The sequence below is a fragment of the Oncorhynchus clarkii genome, chromosome 25, assembly GCF_045791955.1.
Source record: "Oncorhynchus clarkii lewisi isolate Uvic-CL-2024 chromosome 25, UVic_Ocla_1.0, whole genome shotgun sequence".
Classification (NCBI taxonomy): Eukaryota; Metazoa; Chordata; class Actinopteri; order Salmoniformes; family Salmonidae; genus Oncorhynchus; species Oncorhynchus clarkii.
In genome coordinates this window covers 5,165,410-5,186,093 of record NC_092171.1, presented here as the reverse complement: position 1 = coordinate 5,186,093, position 20,684 = coordinate 5,165,410, and the positions used below count along the sequence as shown (strand labels likewise).

General features: G+C 40.2%; 1 protein-coding gene across 1 annotated transcript in view; it reads right to left on the bottom strand.

Annotated features, from left to right (window-relative positions):
- LOC139383446 (synaptotagmin-like protein 2) overlaps window positions 1-20,684 on the bottom strand; it is a 51,621-nt gene that overhangs the window by 11,796 nt on the left and 19,141 nt on the right. The window contains exons 7-12 of the mRNA XM_071127993.1: window positions 19,406-19,467; window positions 19,208-19,312; window positions 18,100-18,272; window positions 17,213-17,318; window positions 1,401-1,562; window positions 713-791 (exon numbers count right to left, since the gene is read on the bottom strand). Of these exons, the coding sequence (XP_070984094.1) occupies window positions 713-791; window positions 1,401-1,562; window positions 17,213-17,318; window positions 18,100-18,272; window positions 19,208-19,312; window positions 19,406-19,467 (687 nt within the window). The remainder of the gene's footprint in view (window positions 1-712; window positions 792-1,400; window positions 1,563-17,212; window positions 17,319-18,099; window positions 18,273-19,207; window positions 19,313-19,405; window positions 19,468-20,684) is intronic.

The following is a 20,684-nucleotide window of genomic DNA, read 5'->3' as shown; positions in this document are numbered from 1 at the left end:
TCACAGAGTTTAAGTAACAGACACATCTCAACATCAACTGTTCAGAGGAGACTGCGTGAATCAGGCCTTCATGGCCGAACTGCTGCAAAGAAACCACTACTAAAGGACACCAATAAGAAGAGATTGCTTGGGCCAAGAAAGTGATGGACATTAGACTGGTTTGACCAAGAAGGCAATTGATGGAGTGCTGCATCAGATGACCTCACCTCCACAATCACCCGCCCTCAACCCAATTGAGATGGTTTGGGATGAGTTGGACCGCAAAGTGAAGGAAAAGTAGACAACAAATGCTCAGCATATGTGGGAACTCCTTCAAGACTGTTGGAAATGCATTCCAGATGAAGTCGGTTGAGAGAAGGCCAAGAGTGTGCAAAGCTGTCATCAAGGCAAAGGCTGGCTACTTTGAAGATTCTAAAATATCAAATATATTTTGATATGTTTAACATTTTCAGTTAATAATTGATCATATATGTGTTATGTAATAGTTTGGATGTCTTCACTATTATTCTACAATGTAGAAAATACTAAAAAATAAAGAAAAACCCTTGAATGAGTAGGTGTGTCCAAACTTTTGACTGGTACTGTATACATATCTTTTTTAAATGTTTTGGATCAGTAAAGAGATTTAAACATGAATTAGTTGTCACTTTTTCTATCATACCATAATTATATCCCATTCACGAAAGAGACAGGCATATCATATCAGTAGTACCTGTTGAGCCAGGGGGAATATATTTCAGTGCTACTGTCAACAGTCCATGATATTCAGGAGAGTCCTGAACGCCAGGATTCTGCAAATAAAAACAAGTGTATGATAACTTAACACACAGGCATTTATAATTGAGTGTTGCTCTTACTGATTTTTGTTTCCAAAACATTTACAAACGTACGTTATATCCAATAGTTGTTCTTAATGTCTTGTGATATTTTTTTGTTCTTATTGTGGGTTTGTCAGGTCGACAAACTAATCTATCCTTGGGGATCAATAAAGTATGAACTTGTCTCTTACTGCACATAGCATTTCATCTCCATATCAGGGCCAATGTTGGTCAGGGAGGGAGAGGTGGTGTCCAGCTGGGTTTTATCACATGTTCTACAATAATATTTGTGTTGTGGTTTATTTCCAGGAAACTCCTCCTTACCAAAGATCTGCTCAGGTCAGTGGTGGGACAAATAATCAGGCTTTTCAGGAAATGCAGAAAGTGAATTGAGATTTAACTGAAAATAATCCTCTTTGAAAGTAATGGTGCATTTTGTCATTAATTACATTTCAAATCCACCTGAAAAGACTACATTAAAATGGGATTGACCTCAACGCCTGGGAGGCAATGTACCAAGCTGCCTTGTGGTGTTTCTTTCTGTATAAATTGCACAACTTTTATACAGTATATGCTATTTACCTTGGGCTGCAGGTTGTACCAGGTAAGGGTCTCATGCCCCCAGTCCCAGGTCTTAAGGTCAATGGCTACCTGCCCCAGAAAGACATTTCTCCCTCTGGAGTCATTGTGCCACACAGAAAGGTTCAGTGTCCTGCCTTTTAGATCATCCATCGTCATCTTGTACTGTACAAAAAAAATAATGAAATAAAAGATTACGTGTTAAGAGGATAAGCTGCGTTCATAACATCTTGTAAATTCGTAAATACGAGGATATAATCCACTTGAAAGCCCGTCCAACTCGTAATTACTAGTGGGAAACTCGTCATCCCTGAGATCTGACTTCTAGCACATGACGAACTCAACTACTAAGGAAATAACCTTGGTAACAGAATTTGACAGTTAAATAGCAACAACAAAACATTATTTATCAAAATAAATCTATTGCATGGTTTTTTAACACTGTAATAGTTTATGGTTGATGCAGCTTGTTTGCCATTAGCAGAGCATGTAAACGCACAAAACCTGTTGCTTCCAGGTTACACATAGTATTTTCAAAGTGTCCCACTTGTTATGAATGCAGCATTAGAATAAAATACAAATGATCTGTTAATAGCTAGGTTTCCATGCAATTGGTTTCAGATTTTCATGCTAATATTCTAAAATCCGCATAAAATATGTATTTCCCCACCAGAGACGTTTCAATCAAAATGCGACGCGAGCGGTGCAGTCAGCCTGTAACAGCTTACAGACGGTAGGCAATTAAGGTCACAGTTATGAAAACTTAGGACACTAAAAGAGGCCTTTCTACTGACTCTGAAAAACACCAAAAAGAAAGATGCCCAGGGTCCCTGCCCATCTGCGTGAAAGTGCCTTAGGCATGAGGACTGCAGATGTGGCCAGGGCAACAAATTGCAATGTCCGTACTGTGAGACACCTAAGACACCTAAGACAGCACTACAGGGAGACAGGACAGACAGCTGATTGTCCTCGCAGTGGCAGACCATGTGTAACACCTGCACAGGATTGGTACACCCGAACATCACACCTGCGGGACTGGTACAGGATGGTACAACTGCCTGCGAGTTACACCAGGAATGAACAATCCCTTCATCAGTGCTCAGACTGTCCGCAGTAGGCTGAGAGAGGCTGGACTGTCTGTTGTAAGGCATATGGGCACAAACCCACCGTAGCAGGACCAGACAGGACTTGCAAAAAGTTGGGGTTTTGTCTCACCAAGGGTGATGGTCGGATTTGCATTTATCGTCGAAGGAATGAGCGTTACACCGAGGCCTGTACTCTGGAGCGGGATCGATTTGGAGGTGGAGGGTTCGTCATGGTCTGGGGCGGTGTGTCACAGCATCATCGGACTGAGCTTGATGTCATTGCAGGCAATCTCAACTCTGTGCGTTACAGGGAAGACATCCTCCTCCCTCATGTGGTACCCTTCCTGCAGGCTCATCCTGACATGACCCTCCAGCATGACAATGCCACCAGCCATACTTCATACTTACTTCTGGTTCTGTGCGTGATTTCCTGCAATACAGGAATGTCCGTGTTCTGCCATGGCCAGCGAAGAGCCCAGATCTCAATACCATTAAGCATGTCTGGGTTTGGAGGGTGAGGGCTAGGGCCATTCCCCCCAGAAATGTCTGGGGACTTGCAGGTGCCTTGGTGGAAGAGTGGGTTAACATCTCACAGCAGGAACTGGCAAATTTGGTGCAGTCCATGAAGAGGAGATGCACTGCAGTACATAATGCAGCCACACCAGATACTGACTGATACTTTTGACCCCCCCTTTGTTCAGGGATACATTATTCCATTTATGTTAGTCACATGTCGGTGGAACTTGTTCAGTTTATGTCTCAGTTGTTGAATCTTGTTATGGTCATACAAATATTTACACAAGTTAAGTTAAGTTTGTTGAAAATAAATGCAGTTGAGAGTGAAAGGACATTTCTTTTTTTGCTGAGTTTGGATGGCAACAGCAATGATAGGAATATGCTGGTCACACTATATCAATCTACTGCTATCTAGTGGTTTTGATTAGCTAGTTACGTTCTGGTTATCTCACAGATCTGGCTGAATAATTTGATTATGGATAAGGACATTGCGGACAACAACATTTTCAGATGTGATAGACAAAAAAAGACGCAAAGGATTTACTGCTGATACCGGACCAGGCCCAAACCCCACGTCATTCACATGAAGAAGAGACCCGAAACAGGGGACACAGATCCAGGTGTCTTGTGAGAATCTATCGGCGAGTGGATAACCCGCCTCTACCATCCGTCCTATTGGCCAGCATGCAATCATTTTAGAATAATCTGGATGTGCTCGAGACTATACTGTTAACGGGACATTAGAAACTGCAATTTTTATGTTTCACCGGGTCGTGGCTGAACGACGACATAGAAAATATACTGTTGGCTGGTTTTTCCGTGCATTGGCAGGACAGAACAGCCACCTCCAGTAAGACAAGGGATAGTGGTCTTTGTCTATTTGTCAATAACAGCTTGTGTGTGAAATCTGATATTAAAAAAGTATTGAGGTTTTGCTCGCCTGAGGTAAAGTATCTCATGAGAGTTTATCTATATTTTTCATAGAGTTACCTGACAAAGACCTTAAACATGTAAATACATATATTACTTGTTACCCAAAAGAGCGGCAGTTCGGGGCAAGGTATTAGGGTTATTGTGAGTGTAGCTCCCAAATGTATGCAAGTGTTGCTTCTCTTTCTCTCTCTCTTTAACAAGTTGAATACAGCAAATGGAAAATAAACATCTTGTTAATCTACCCATCGTGTCCGATTTCAAAAATGCTTTACAGCTAAAGCACAACATATGATTATGTTAGATCACCTCCAAGTCGAAAAAACACAGCCATTTTCCAGCCAAAGATAGGAGTCACAAAAAGCAGAAATATAGATAAAATGAATCACTAACCTTTGATGATCTTCATCAGAAGACACTCATAGGACATCCTGTTACACAATACATGTATGTTTTGTTCGATAATGTGCATATTTATATGCAAAAATCTCAGTTTACATTGGCGCCTTACGTGCAGTAATGTTTTGATTCCAAAACATCCGGTGATTTTGCAGCAATACTCATAATAAACATTGATAAAAGATACTAATGTTATTCACAGAATTAAAGATAGACTTCTCCTTAATGCAACCGCTGTGTCAGATTTTTAAAAAACTTTACGGAAAAAGCATAATCTGGGAATGGCGTCCAGAGTCAAAAACAGCCAGAGAAATGTCCGCCATTTTGGAATCAACAAAGTTAGAAACAACACCATAAATATTCACTTACCTTTGATGATCTTCATCAGAATCACCTTTTCAGGTCGATCATTTGGGTGAGGTTCAAATTGATGTGTTTCAACCAATGAGGCATTTTAAACTTTTCCACATTAACCTAGATACAGCAACGATTTATATATTGGTGATTCTTTACCACCAGGGGTCACTTACCGGTCACTCACAATCATTTTTTGTCACAAAAATATACTGGTGATTCAACACCACCAGGGAGGCGGAACTTCCATTTCCCACGGCACAGGGTGTCGCCCTGTGAACAAAGGAAAAATGGCTGCTCTCCCTTTGTTAGCTTAACATCTAGTGAAAAGTTAGCCTTACTTGTACAGGAATGTCAGTTCCAAGCACCACAGAGTCCCCTTTAAGGGAACGGGGGTTTAATAATGATGTCTCATGCTCACCCTTAATCAGTTAATTTCTGTGATGTTTACCGGAATACGCAGTAACAAAGAAATACACTGTTGGTCTCCATCTCTCAGAAAACGTGAGAGATGGAGAGAAGTCAGTTTCGCTCAAACAACAATATCTAAAAAAAATTAAAAGAATTGTCTGGCCCATATGTCCTCTCTCAAGAAAATAATAATGGCCGAGTCTACTCACTCCTGGAATGCGAGACACATAAATAGTACTACGTTAGTCTATTTCTCAGAATACCTACATCGGCCCGGCCCATTGTAGGTGTTCAGTAAATTCCCCTACACACTGACTTTTCATCAGATATACAACACCGGAGTCAATCTCTCCCTACTAGTATATGGATGAAAAGGAACCACACGTGCCACTCTCAAAAACAATACTTCCTACAGCGCTATTGGTGTATAATGTATTTGGCTACATAATTCCTATAGACTTAATTCAACAGTAAGGCTTAGTTTTATCTTAGATTCCTCACATGGGGCTCTAATATGTTGTGACGTGACTATCATTAATCTGATGACTGTTATTCATCGAATAATTACCTACTATATTTAATTGTTATTATCTTAAATTAATCATGTAACAATTAACTCATTCAAAATTTGGGGCACCAAGGGAAAAATTGTTTAATGAGTTAACGTCTCCCGAATTAACTCAAGAATATATAGATATCATAACAGTCACTAATTCATTGTTTCCTCATATCAGTTTCATTCTGAACGTCGCAGACACAAATTTATTTGATTATTTATTAACTAACCAACTAAATGATAACATAGGACACACACACTGTATAGGTTATTGATTATAAACTTAATACGATGACAACAGGTCCATAGCAGACTAAAACAATATGACACTTGTTACACAAGATGGAGAGTTAATGTGTGAAAGTTTCATATCTCAAAAACATATTTTTGAATTTCGTGCGCTGCCTTTTCAGCAGAATGTTGTCGAGGGGTTTCTAGCGCAGGGGCTAGCGGAACCCCAGCGCTAGAAAGGTTAAAAATGAAATGAAAAAGGTCTTTGAAGCCAACTAAACATTGGTTAAAAAGGGAACGATGCGAAACTACACTGAGGTTTCACTCAGACTACCTCACCTCTCACATTGAGACTCATGCTGAAACTACACTTCCAGGACGTATCGCTTGTTCACCCTGTGTATGTTACCAGCCTCGAATCTGAACCCCTGCTACTCGGAGCAGACTTGGATTGTTTACTCCCACTAATGGAAAGGAAACCAACCAAGTATGGTCACCGGCCACAGTGCCGTCTCCACTGACCACACTGTCTTCTCCTAATGCTAGGTGCAATGAAGTCATCAACGACGGGTGTCTGTCGACAGCACCCCTTGGGAAAAAGACATTTCGAAACCTCTTGGTGCAGAATCTGACCTTAGGACATATTACAATATCTCGTCACATTTAATCGGCAAACCTGATTGACCATTCTTTTCATGATTTCGAGCCAGCAGTCTCTGTGAATGAGCAACTTCCCATCTCCTTGAAGTCGTCCGATACTGTAGCTGAGATTAACTTCTCTTGTACGTCGGAAACTTCCGCAAGACTTCGGCCGTCTCAGGAATAAAAGCATCGACGTGCAGAGTGTACTCTGCTTCCGATGATACATTTTTCTCTTTAAAGCAGACTGAAACCCCTCAAAATGAAACTAACAGCATCAGTCCCGCAACTGACCCGATGAACCTCACTGCTGAAACACTATGTGATATTACAGACAGATATCCTAGTCTCAGTTCGCAGGTACTGGAACGGTTGGCACATGCGTACGCTGTGGTGACTGACAGGCCTCGACAACCACTGAGCATTTTAAAGCACAAACACCAGGAGATTTGGTTGAATGGTTACAGCCAATCTACTACCAATGCGGCTGCTGACAACTCGTGCAAAGGGTTTGACATTGTCACGATCGCCATCAAAATCATGGAAATGACCGGACCAAGGTGCAGCGTGGTAGGCGTACATTTCTCTTTATTATAAATGTCGACAACAAAACAAGAAACAACAAAAAATGTTGAATGTGAAGCTTACTAGGGCTATACAGGCCACTAACAAAGACAACTACCCACAAAATCCAAAAGGAAAAAAGGCTGCCTAAGTATGATTCCCAATCCGAGACAACGATAGACAGCTATCCCTGATTGAGAACCATACCAGGCCAAAACATAGAAACACAGAACACCCAAGTCTCCCACCCGAGTCACACCCTGACCAACCAAACACAGAGAATAAAAAGATCTCTATGGCCAGGGTGTGACAGACATTTGCGTTTGTGCCTCGGACACCAACCACTGATGGGGGGTCCCGAGACACAAAGGGGGGGTACTAGCCCATACCCATGATGAGAGTCAAAACTCTACAGCTACCGTACTCACCAGTTTCTCCCAAGAGGTCAATAAGCCATCCCTGTAGACTGTCCGAAGCTAGTGCCTTACAGCTTGTAGACTTATCATGTAGTTATCAACTTAGGATAGTGCCCTAAACAAAACACACTAAGTAGGAATGCTCTAGATATGAAATTAAACACAGATAATAATACACCTTATGGAACAGCAAGGACTGTTAAGAGAAACACACACACAGGTACAGACACATGCATACGCACACTAACACTAGGTCACACACTCTACACATATAGTACTAGTCAAAATTTTTTGAACACAAACTTTTGGACAATTCCTGAGCGGTATGACGGCTGCGTGGTCCCATGGTGTTAATACTTGCGTACTATTGTTTGTACAGATGAACGTGGTACCTTCAGGCATTTGGAAATTGCTCCCAAGGATGAACCAGACTTGTGGAGGTCTACAATAATTTTACTGAGGTCTTGGCTGATTTCTTTTGATTTTCCCATTATGTCAAGCAAAGAGGCACTGAGTTTGAAGGTAGGCCTTGAAATACATCAACAGGTAAACCTCCAATTGACTCAAATCATGACAATTAGCCTATCAGAAGCTTCTAAAGCCATTACATAATTTTCTGGAATTTTCCAAGCTGTTTAAAGGCACAGTCAACTTAGTGTATGTAAACTTCTGACCCACTGGAATTGTGATACAGTGAGTTACAAGTGAAATAATCTGTTTGTAAACAATTGTTGGAAAAATTACTTGTGTCATGCACAAAGTAGATGTCCTAACCGACTTGCTAAAACTGTAGTTTGTTAAACCTCTCTAGGGGACTTGGGACAGTAGCGTCCCACCTGGCCAACATCCAGTGAAATTGCAGAGCGCCAATTTCAAAACCTGAAAAACTCATTATAAAAATAAAAAAAAAACACAACTGTTATACATCGGTTTAAAGATTCACTTCTTGTTAATCCAACCACGGTGTCAGATTTCAAAAAGGCTTGACGGTAAAAGCATACCATGCGATTATCTGAGAACAGCGCCCAGCAGACAAATCATTACAAACGGTAACCAGCCAAAGAGTTACACAATTCAGAAATAGTGATAAAATTAATCACTTACCTTCGATGATCTTCATATCGGTGCACTCACAAGACTCCCATTTACTTAATAAATGTTTGTTTTGTTCGATAAAGTCCCTGTTACTATCCAAATAGTATCCGTTTTGTTTAGTAACCCACAGGCTCAAACGCAGTCAGAACAGGCAGACGAAAAATCCAAACAGTATCCGTAAAGTTTGTAGAAACATGTCAAACGATGTTTATAATCAATCCTCAGGTTGTTTTTAGCCTAAAAAAAAAATCAATAATATTTCAACCGGACAATAACGTCGTCAATATAAAAGGTAAACAAGAAAGGCCTCGCGCATGAAAAATCTCTGGGCCACTGCGGTGTCCACTCATTCAGAGTGCTCTTACTCCCTAATTTTTCAGAATACAAGCCTGAAACAATTTCTAAAGACTGTTGACACCTAGTGGAAGCCCTAAGAAGTGCAATTTGAGTCCTAAGTCAATGGATACTGTAAAAGCATTCATCAGAATTCATCAGAAAAATCTCAGGTTTTCGATTGCCAAATCAGTTCTGTTATACCAACAGACATTATTTTAACAGTTTGAAACTTTATAGTGTTTTCTATCCAAATCTACCAAATTATATGCATATCCCAGCTTCTGGGCCTGAGTAGCAGGCAGTTTACTTTGGGCACGCTTTTCATTCGAAGGTAAAAAATAGTGCCCCCTACCCTAGAGATGTTTTAACAAGAAATTTGTGGAGTGGTTGAACAGCCCACAGAGCACCATTAAATCCATTTACAAAAAATGTAAGAATATGGCAACACAACAAACCTGCTAAGAGAGGGCCACCCACCGAAACTCACGGACCAGGAGGGCATTAATCAGAAAGCCAACAAAGAGACCAAAGATAACCTTGAATGAGCTGCAAAGCTCCACAGCGAAGATTGGAGTATCTGTCCATAAGACCACTTTAAGCCGTACATTCCACAAAGCTGGACTTTATGGAAGAGTGGCCAGAAAAAAGCCATTGCTTAAAGAAAAAAATAAGCAAACACATGTTGTGTTCGTCAAAAGGCATGTGGAGGTGGTCTCCCGGGTGGCGTAGTGGTCTAGGGCACTGTATCGCAGCGCTAGCTGTGCCAACAGAGACTCTGGGTTCGCGCCCAAGCTCTGTCGCAGATATTGTCCATGAGGCAACGCACAATCAACATAGCGTCGTCCGGTTTAGGGAGGGCTTGGCCGGTAGAGATATCCTTGTCTCATCGCGCACAGGTGCCAAGGCGGATGACTCCTGTGGCAGGCCGTGCGCAGTTCACACTAACCAGGTCGCCAAGTCATCACCCCAAAACATCATCCCCACAGTGAAGCATGGTGTTTGTGTTTGAGATCAATTGACAGCATCATGCTGTGGGGATGTTTTTCATTGGCAGGGACCGGGAAACTGGTCAGAGTTGAAGGAATAATGGATGGCACCAAATACAGGGAACTTCTTGAGGGAAACCTGTTTCAGTCTTCCAGAGATTTGAGACAGACGGAGGTTCACCTTCCAGCAGGACAACTTGAGTGGTTTAAGGGGAAACATTTAAATGTCTTGGAATTGCCTAGTCAATGCCCAGACCTCAATCCATCTGTGGTGTGACTTGAAGATTGCTGTACACCAGCGGAACCCATCCAACTTGAAGGAGCTGGAGCAGTTTTGCCTTGTAGAATGGGCAAAAATCCCAGTGGCTAGATGTACCAAGCTTATAGAGACTTGCAGCTGTAATTGCTGCCAAAGGCTCTACAAAGTATTGACTTTGGCAGGGTGATTAGTTATGCACGCTCAAGTTCAGTTTTTTAGTCTTATTTCTTGTTTGTTTCACAAGAAAATATATTTTGCATCTTCAAAATGACAGTGTATCTTTAATTATATGTAAAACATGTATCTTTCGTCAAAGTTTAGGATGAGTATTTCTGTAGCTGTTGTGTAAATCAAATGATACAAACGCTCCAAAAAAATCCATTGTAATTCCAGGTTGTAAGGCAACAAAATAGGAAAAATGCCAAGGCGGGTGAATACTTTTGCAAGCCACTGTACCTAGAGAGTTTTCATCTGTATTTTTCAGAGCTGCCTACATACCACCACAGACAGATGCTGGCACTAAGACTGCACTCAATGAGCTGCATACCGTCATAAGCAAACCAGAAAACGCTCATCCAGAGGTGGCGCTTCTAGTGGCCGGAGACATTAAAACATCTTTCACCTATTACTACCTGTCAGTGCAAGGAGATTGAGGTTGTAACCTCATAAATATCTTGGAATTTTAATTGATGATGGCCTCTCTTAAATTCGCATGTTCAACAACTTACAAAAACAATTCAGCTGAAATTGGGATATTATTTTAGGAATAAGGCCTGTTTTTCTTTTGAAGCCAGAAGGAGGCTAGTATCAGCTACATTTATGCCTTTACTAGACTCTGGGGATATTTTATATATGAATGTTTCTGCTCAGTGTTTGAGATCAATTGACACCCTTTACCATGGCACTTGGAGATTTATTTTAAGCCAAACCATTACGCACCACTGCACTTTGTATACCAAGGTTGGCTGGCCTTCTCTAGTCACTTGTAGGCTCAGGCACTGGTATACTTTTATTTACAAAGCCAATTTGGGTTTACTACCTTTTTATTTGGGCATTTTTATTGTTCAGAAATGTGGTGGGTACTCTCTTCATTCGCTGGACTTTATCCTGCTAACTGTTCCAAATGTCCGAACTGAATTTGGTAAAAGGGCTTTTATGTACTCTGCGCCATCGTCTTGGAACGCCTTACAAAATACTGGAAGAACTTGTCCCGATTGGTATTTTTAAGTCACTGATGAATGATCTTGAGACTGATTCCCTGACCTGTCAATGTTTTTAATTTGCTGTTTTTGATTTTGTTATACTCTTGTGAACTCTATGGTTTTTACTAGATTAATTGTAGTTTTTCATGTTGTTAGTCTGTAATTTTTGTAATGACTTGGTGCTGCCTATCTTGGCCAGGATGCTCTTGAAAAATATATTTTAAATCTCAATGAACCCTTCCTGGTTAAATAAAGGTTAAATAAATAAAAAATGTAATCAATGCAGGGAAACTTAAATCTCTTTTACCTCATTTCTATCAGCATGTTAAATGTGCAACCAGAGGGAAAACATCTAAAGACCACCTTTACTCCACACACAGAGAAGCCTACAAAGCTCTTCCTCACCCTCCATTTGGCAAATCTGACCATAATTCTATCCTCCTGATGCCTGCTTACAAGCAAACATTAAAGCAGGAAGCACCAGTGACTCGGTCAATAAAAAAAAGTGGCCAGATGAAGCAGATGCAACAGGACTGTTTTGCTAGCACAGACTGGAATATGTTTCGATATTCTTCCAATGGCATTGAGGAGTACACCACATCAGTCACTGGCTTCATCAATAAGTACATCGATGACGTCGTCCCCACAGTGACTGTATGTACATACCCCAACCAGAAGCCATGGATTACAGGCAACATCCGCACCGAGCTAAAGGGTAGAGCTGCCGCTTTCAAGGAGCGGGACTCAAACCCGGAAGCTTATAAGAAATCCTGCTATGACCTCCGACAATCATCAAACAGGCAAAGCGTCAGTACAGGACCAAGATCGAATCATACTACACCGGCTCCGACGCTCATTGGATGTGGCAGGGTTTGCAAACTATTACAGACTTCAAAAGGGAAGCACAACTGAGAGCTGCCCAGTGATACGAGCCTACCAGATGAGCTAATTTACTCCTATGCTCGCTTCGAGGCAAGCAACATTGAAAAATGCATGAGCGCACCAGCTGTTCCAGACAACTCTGTGATCACGCTCTCCACAGCCAATGTGAGTAAGGCATTTAAACAGGTCAACATTCACAAGGATGCAGGGCCAGACGGATTACCAGGATGTGTACTCCGAGCATGAACTGACCAACTGGCAAGTGTCTTCACTGACACTTTCAACCTCTCCCTATCCGAGTCTGTAATACCAACATGTTTCAAGCAGACCCCCATAGTCCCTGTGCCCAAGAACACTAAGGTAAACTGCCTAAATGACTTCCGACCTGTAGCATGCACATGTCGCCATGAAGTACTTTGAAAGGCTGGTCATGGCTCACAACACCATTATCCCAGAAACCCTAGACCCACACCAATTTGCATACCACCCCAACAGATCCACAAATGATGCAATCTCTATTGCACTCCACATTGCCCTTTCCCACCTGGACAAAAGGAACATCTACAGTGGGAAGAACTTGGGAAGTGGGAAGTATTTGATAACCTGCAAAATCGGCAGTGTTTCCTACTTACAAAGCATGTAGAGGTCTGTAATTTTTATCATAGGTACACTTCAACTGTGAGAGATGGAATCTAAAACAAAAATCCAGAAAATCACATTGCATGATTTTTAAGTAATTCATTTGCATTTTATTGCATGACATAAGTATTTGATCAGGATATGCATATAATTGGTAGCATTGGATAGAAAACACTTTGAAGTTTCTAAAACTGTTAAAATAATGTCTGAGACTATAATATAATTGATATGGCAGGCAAAACCTTTTTTGGAGCTCCCAACAGGAAAGTATAATGGGAACCTATTGTTTCTATGTAAATCTATCTTCCAGATTGCAATACCTATGGCTTCCACTAGATGTCAAGTCTTTATTCAAGGTTTCAGGCTTGTTTTTTGAAAAACGAACAAGTATTTGGAGTATTTGTGAGAAGAGCACTCTTTCGGTGCACGAGGGAGAGGGCGCACGCTTACTAATTTTTCTTTCCTATTGAACAGACTACTTTCTATATGAAATATTATAGTTTATTTACATTTTAGAGTACCCGAGGATTAAATAGAAACATTGTTTAACTTGTTTGGACGAAGTTTAGTGGTAGCTTTTTTGACTCCTTTGTCTGCATGTTGAACGAGTGGATTACTGAAATCGATGGCACCAACTAAATGGATTTTTGGGATGTAAAGAAGGATGTTATCTAACAAAACGACCATTCATGTTGTAGCTCGGTCCCTTGGGATTGCAAACAGAGGAAGATCTTCAGAAGTAAGTGATTTATTTAATTGCTATTTGTGATTTTATGCTGTGCTGGTTAAAAAATATATTGATGTGGGGCGCCATCCTCAGACAATCGCATGGTATGCTTTCGCCGTAAAGCCTTTTTTTTTTTTTTTAAATCGGACAACGCAGTTAGATTAACAAGAATGTAAGCTTTTAAATGAGATATGAATGTTTAATATTACGATTATTTATTTTAATTGCACGCTCTTCAATTTCACCGGATGTTGTCGGCTTGAGTCCTGCTAGCGGGACGCCTATACCTGTCCACCTTCCCTCCATTCTAAAAAAATATTGTAATAATAACAATATTGACAATTTTGATTTAAATAATTCATTGTTTATTTAGTGGTACCACAAATGTGAATTAATATTTACAAAACAATTTACCAAACTAAACACATTACATAATTGCAACATTTCTGCAGACATGCCAGACCATAGTAAATAATACATTTACTTTATATAGTGCTTTTCATTAATTTCCTGTGAGACTATTTAAGCCATTTACTCACTGATGGTTGAAGATAATGGGCGATCGGCAAATGCAATCTGGAATCTGCTGGAATCACAGCACAACATCAACATCGCTCTAGTCAGTCAGAAGACAGTTGAAGAAACTTGAGTGGACTTATGGAAAGGCTCTGCAAGACATATTATGTATAAATACATATATTTTTTTATTTACCCTTTTAGGGATAGGGGGCAGCATTTTCACTTTGGATGAATTGCGTTCCCATAGTGAACTGCCTCCTACTCTGTCCCAGATGCTAATATATGCATATTATTATTACTATTGGATAGAAAACACTCTGAAGTTTCTAAAACTGTTTGAATTATGTCTGTGAGTATAACAGAACTTATAGGGCAGGCAAACTTCCAAACAGGAAGTGGAAATTCTGCGGCTGGTTGATTTTCAACTCATCGCCTATTCACATCCAAATAAGATATGGATCTGTTCGCACTTCCTATGCCTTCCACTAGATGTCAACAGTCAGTAGAACGTGGAATGAAGCCTCTAGTGTGATGTTTTCTTATTTACAATGATGGCCTACCCTGGCAAAACCCAGATGACGCTGGGCCAATTGTGCGCCGCCCTATGGAACTCCCAATCACAGCCGGATGTGCAGCGCAACTCAGGAGCCATGACCAATTTTATTCAGAACAGAACATTAACCATGTGTGTTCTGTTCTGTAGTTCTGTAGTTTCGACCCAAAGATTAGTCTGACAAACAAAGAACTTTGCATCCTGCAGACCCAGGTATGGATCAACACATTATTTTATTACCAAAAGCATACAGATGTTGATGAAGAAGCCACATTTGCCTCAGGATCCATCCCAGTTGGTATTCTGTGGAACCATGTGTTTTTTTCGGTGCGGCCCGTTGTCCAACCCTTTGTACACTGATCTCCACGGATGGTTGTCGGCATGGTTGTATGCTCTGCAAAAACACATTCACGTTTTTAGTGCACAATTATTTATTTTATTATACAGTATGCCTACACATTGATAGGCTATATATATATATTTTTTAAAGAAAATGCACTGACACCAAAATACCTTTTAGTTTTGGTGATCCTCTCTGTTCCGGCTCATTTTCAAGTCCTCTCTTGGTTACAGTCCTAACACACTGTCGCCCAGGTTTACATTGCAAATGAGGGCATAAACTGGGTCAAGACGCCAACAGAGTAAGTAGACCTTTATGTAGTAAAATAAATAAATTAAAGACCTACAACACCTACGGTAGGTCTACAGTATATAAAAAAATATTTTTTTCATCTCTATATGTAGGTTTCCTCATTTTAACCCGATGGAACTGGTTTGTTATCACCTGAAAACATTCATCCGTAACAATACAATTCTCCCCCCTTACTCTCTTGGCAAGAGTCTATTGTCCTGCTAATGGCCCATAATGGGTGGATGGATTAATTACAGTCATTTACCATTCTCATTCTCGGACTGGAAACGTTGTTTTCAGAGTTTACAATCTCATTTTCAAGTCCTTGTTTAAAAAATAATATTTTGGAGATTATTTTGTTTTCAAATGACCGAAAGTGAGCGGTTGCAATCTGAATAAAGGGAAATAGGCCATTCTTGAACATAGGGTGAGACAATAGGCCCTTTTAATTTTGTCTGGCCAGCCATATTTTTTGCTCACATAATTTAAACAGGTCGCTCTCTGCCTGACTCGCCGCCAATGTCGCCTGGCAATCAACCAAAAACACATCATCTACCGTGGTAATCCATTCCCAGCGAGACTACTCAAGCCATCGACTCACTGATGGATGAAGATGATGAGCGATCGGCAAAGGCAATCTGGAATCTGCGTGCTGCAAAACCAGTTTGGATTTTAGTATCTTTTGTATGACTGACGCCTTTAGTGAGAGGTCTAATGTTTTAATATTTAATAATTTCTGCCCTCTGAATTCATATTCATGATATAAATAGGCCTATGTGCGCCTTCATCAGATGACATGGGATCACTGGCCACTTTAATAATGGAGCACTAGTCACTTTAATAATGTTTACATACTGCTTGACTCAAGTCATATGTACAGTATATACTGTATTCTATTCTACTGTATTTAGTCAATGCCACTCCGACCATTGTTTGTCCTAATATGTATATATTTCTTAAATACATTCTTTTAATTTTAGATCTGTGTATTGTGGTGAATTGTTAGATACTACTGCACTGTTGGAGCAAAGAACACAAGCATTTCGCTACACCCGCAATAACATCTGCTAAATATGTGTATGTGACCAATAAAATGTGATTTGATTTGAGATGAAGGGTCATAGTGAAAAATGGCCATAGTAAAATAAACAGTATTTTAGTGATTAAAAACTCAGCTAGATGTGCCTCCCAACTCATTCAGAAAAAGTTGGACTTGAACAAGTAGGGTAAAAAAAAAAAATAATAATAATAAACCTAATCATGCCTAAAAATAGTTTTCTAAAACACGCAATCAATACGTAATTAAATATTTATGCTGATAATGTCCTGAGGCTTATATTTTGGTGCATTAAAGCGCAGGCTGCTGATGAAAACAGAACTGTGAGTGTCAGCAAACATTTAATTTGAAGTCAGTTAACTTAATAATGGGATCTTACTTTGGACTTATTGGATAATGATTATGGTACGCACACGTGACAATTATTTCACACATAATGTGAGAAGGTGCTATATTGGCCCCTTGAGGTGGGATGATGGAAATGTGGGGTAGAAAATAAGAAAATAAGAAATCAGAGTTTGCTTTGATATTTCAACCTGCGTGTCCTGATCACTTCTGGTGTGGGTGAACAAGAACAATGGGGAATATTCTCATGTCACTGTACACACGCATAACCATAACATATGGTTCTGCACCAAATGTGCATGCGTATTTCAGTTAGCCACATTGGGTAGGGAAACTCAGATTTGGTTGCAAATAAAGTAATTGTATTAGCGTGAAAAATAAACAAAGACTAGGCTAAGAGATGTGTACCTTTCCCAAGTACATTTTCATGCTAAATTAATTCATAAAATATACAGAAAGCACTCACAACATGGTAAAACCTACTTTCAGTGTCTCTCCACCAAACACGGGGTTAATTGTGCGTTTCTTGATGGAGGTCTTCTTCTTGCTATGGCGGGATTTGTCAGGGTGGAGGTAGGTCTTCACATATCTGCACAGGAAACAGGAGTTATGCTGTTAAAGGAGTACAATATGATGTAAGATAGACTACTTTCAGGGTGAGGAACTATGGACTAAAATAAACTTAAGTTTTCTTTAAAACAACCACTACAAATTTCAGCCACCACAAGCTAGCAATCAATGGATGTGATGGGGACATGTGAGCATGTAAAACAATGATAATGTCAAAATCACCTGAAATCAAATCAACTCCATATTTGGTTTGACGTTACTTAAAGGTGATTTGTCTCACATGCCCCCTTAACTTCCATTGATTGTTAGGTTGGGGTGGCTAAAGTTAGCTGAAGTTTGTAGGGTCTCACAGTTGGATTACAGTTTCTCCTGGCCCATAGACTACTTTCTAAAATCAAGTTGTACAATAGTGAACTACTTATAGTATTGATGCGATGGGAGACGAGTCATCTTGTATTCTACACAGCAATGACCATAGTTTAAAGGTCCTTTCCCATTCTAACCCCTTAAAAATATTTCACATAAACTGATCTAATACTCTACTAAATACTTATTATTTGGCTCATATTGGGTTATAAAAAATATATTTCACAGCAGATTAGATGGTACAATAATTATCTGCACTATACTTGCTTGTTTGGTCACATAAATTGAAATTAGGCTAACTATTAGAATTTTAGCAACCAGGAAATGGCAGAACAATTTCTGCATAGTGTATCTTTAAAACACCTGTTTGAACTACTATAACATTGGTCTGAATTTGTGTCTATGTGCATGCATGCGTGGTGTGTTGAGATTACGGGTCAGTGCGCTGCTTGCGAGGGTTGGCGTAGGCAAGGTCCTGACACTGCTCCACTGTGACGATCAGCTCCTCTGCATTTCTGTACCTTAGCGAGAACTCCACTGCCCCCTGGACAGTCACACTCCCAAAGTCCCCCGCCTCACTGTACACACTCAGAAGACTGCCAGTGCGCTGACAAAAAGAGGACAGGAGAGGGACATTTCAAAGCTACTCATTTGGAGACAAAGCATGTTCTTCAGGCATCATTTTGGAAATGGAAGGATTACCAAACACAACTATATTAACCTCTACAGGATCGATGCCTCCCCGGTTGTAAGTAACAAGAACATTTCCCAGTACATAGACATATGTGATGTGGACAGAAAGCTTAAATTCTTGTTAATCTAACTGCACTGTCCAATTAACAGTAGCTATTACGGTGAAAGAATGCCATGCTATTGTTTGAGGGGAGTGCTCAGTTATGAACTTGAAAATGTATTAATAAACCAATTAGGCAATTAGGCAGGTCTTGATAGAACATTCTGAACAAAAATGCAATCAGTCCAAAACTTTGCAGGTGCACTGCCACGATCTAGTGGCCAAAATCGAGATTGCGCCTAACCTAGAACAGTACATTGTGCATGTTTTTGTGTTATCTTTACCAGATCTAATGTGTTCTCCTACATTCATTTCACATTTCCGCAAACTTCAAGCTGTTTCCTTTCAAATGGTATCAAGAGTGTGATTGTGAAAAAAAAGGGTTAAGCCTCTATCAGTATTTCACAACTTTTTTGGGAAAAGTATAAATAAAACAATCATTTTGGGGGGGGGGGGGGGGTTAAGTAATCATTGCAATAGTTTAAAACATGATGCAATTATGAACTGCAAAATCAAGAGCTGTGTCAAGTATTTTGAAAAGGCATACAGTGTGATTGTATTTTTGCACAATTATCGCCTTTGAAGTTCAGAGAAAGGAAAAAGAAAGATTAATAAAATTGAAAAAAATTTCAAACAAATATTTCACGGGACAGCTAATATCTTGCTATTCAAGCCATATCTTCCAAAACGACTACAGTATGTTGTTGAAAATGGTAGGTTTATGGTAACTGTCCATAAAATGGTCCTACCCCAGTGAGGCCCAAAGCAATGGAGCCATAACCTCTTCTTGCAGAGAAGTCAGACCCATAGCTGGAGACAGAGCTGCAGTCATCATCTGAGTCCAGACCCTCATCCTGAAGAGGATGAGATATTCAGAATATGTACATAAACAGTCTAAAAATGCATTTATTAATCTGTTTAGTTGAAAATGTAGTTTAATGTCTAACCTCCCAGGTGTCCACAGGTGTAACAACCACTGAAGGGGATTCCTGAGACGTAGCTGGGTGCTCTAAGCCAGAAAAAAAACAGACAAAAACAACCGTTTGTCATTTGGTTTCCTCAATTGGCATGTGAATTTCCTTGATTGAAAACATCTGCAGATGCGAAGTGTCAGATACAGTACATTCGGAAAGTATTCAGACCCCTTGACTTTTTCCATATTTTGTTATCTCATCAATCTACACACAATACCCCATAATGACAAAGCAAAAACAGTTTTAGAAATTATTGCAAATGTATAAATAATATAAAAAACATAAAAATCACATTTACATAACCATGCAGACCCTTTATTCAGTACTTTGTTGAAGAACCTTTGGCCTCGAGTCATCTTGGGTATGACGCTACAAGCTTGGCACACCTGTATTTGGGGAGTTTTTCCCATTCTTCTCTGCAGATCCTCTCAAGCTCTGTCAGGTTGGATTGGGGAGCAGCTATTTTCAGGTCTCTCCAGAGATGTTTGAACGTGTTCAAGTCCGGGCTCTGGCTGGGCCACTCAAGGACATTCAGAGACTTGTCCCAAGGCCCTCAACTTCCGGACTCGTCTCAGTGCTGTTGTTCTGTTTGTTGCTACTTGGCTATCAGCCAGACTTTTCAATTTTTACTTTTAATACATTTACCAAAGTCTTAGTTTTTTCATTCAACTTTTTCACCCCGGACGCTTTATCTGGACATGGTTCTACAGGACCTCCATCGGCAGAAGCTAAGTAGTAACATTAACACTATGCCATCTAATTGCAGTCACTGTACCCATACTATACAGGAGAACTATCGCCTTATGGTGAGGATAGGTGTGTTGCAAGCACAGCTTCAGATGCAATCGTTAGGCAAGGACAATTTAAGTGTAGGAAAGGATGAAACAACATGTGTGCCATCAGTAAGTACAGATAGTAGTATAAATCCCCCCCCCTCACAGTCCTCGCAGCTGGACAATTTTCTCAAGGATCCTGGAAATAAATGTTGTTGGCATACTCAACAGGTGTCGCTCATTCAGCCGACAGAAACTTTCAACTGGTTCTCCCCGCTAAGCAACGAGTATTAGACTTAAAAATAATTATCCAGCGATCATACACTGTCTACCAGGGGGGCAGAGCTATCAAACATAAAACCTAATCTGAAGATGGTGGCTAAAAGGCTAAAACTGGCGAATGTAGAGAGTATAGGGATATTGTTTTACCACGTCGGCACCAATGTTAGGATGAAACAGTTAAGAGGTCACTAAGCTCA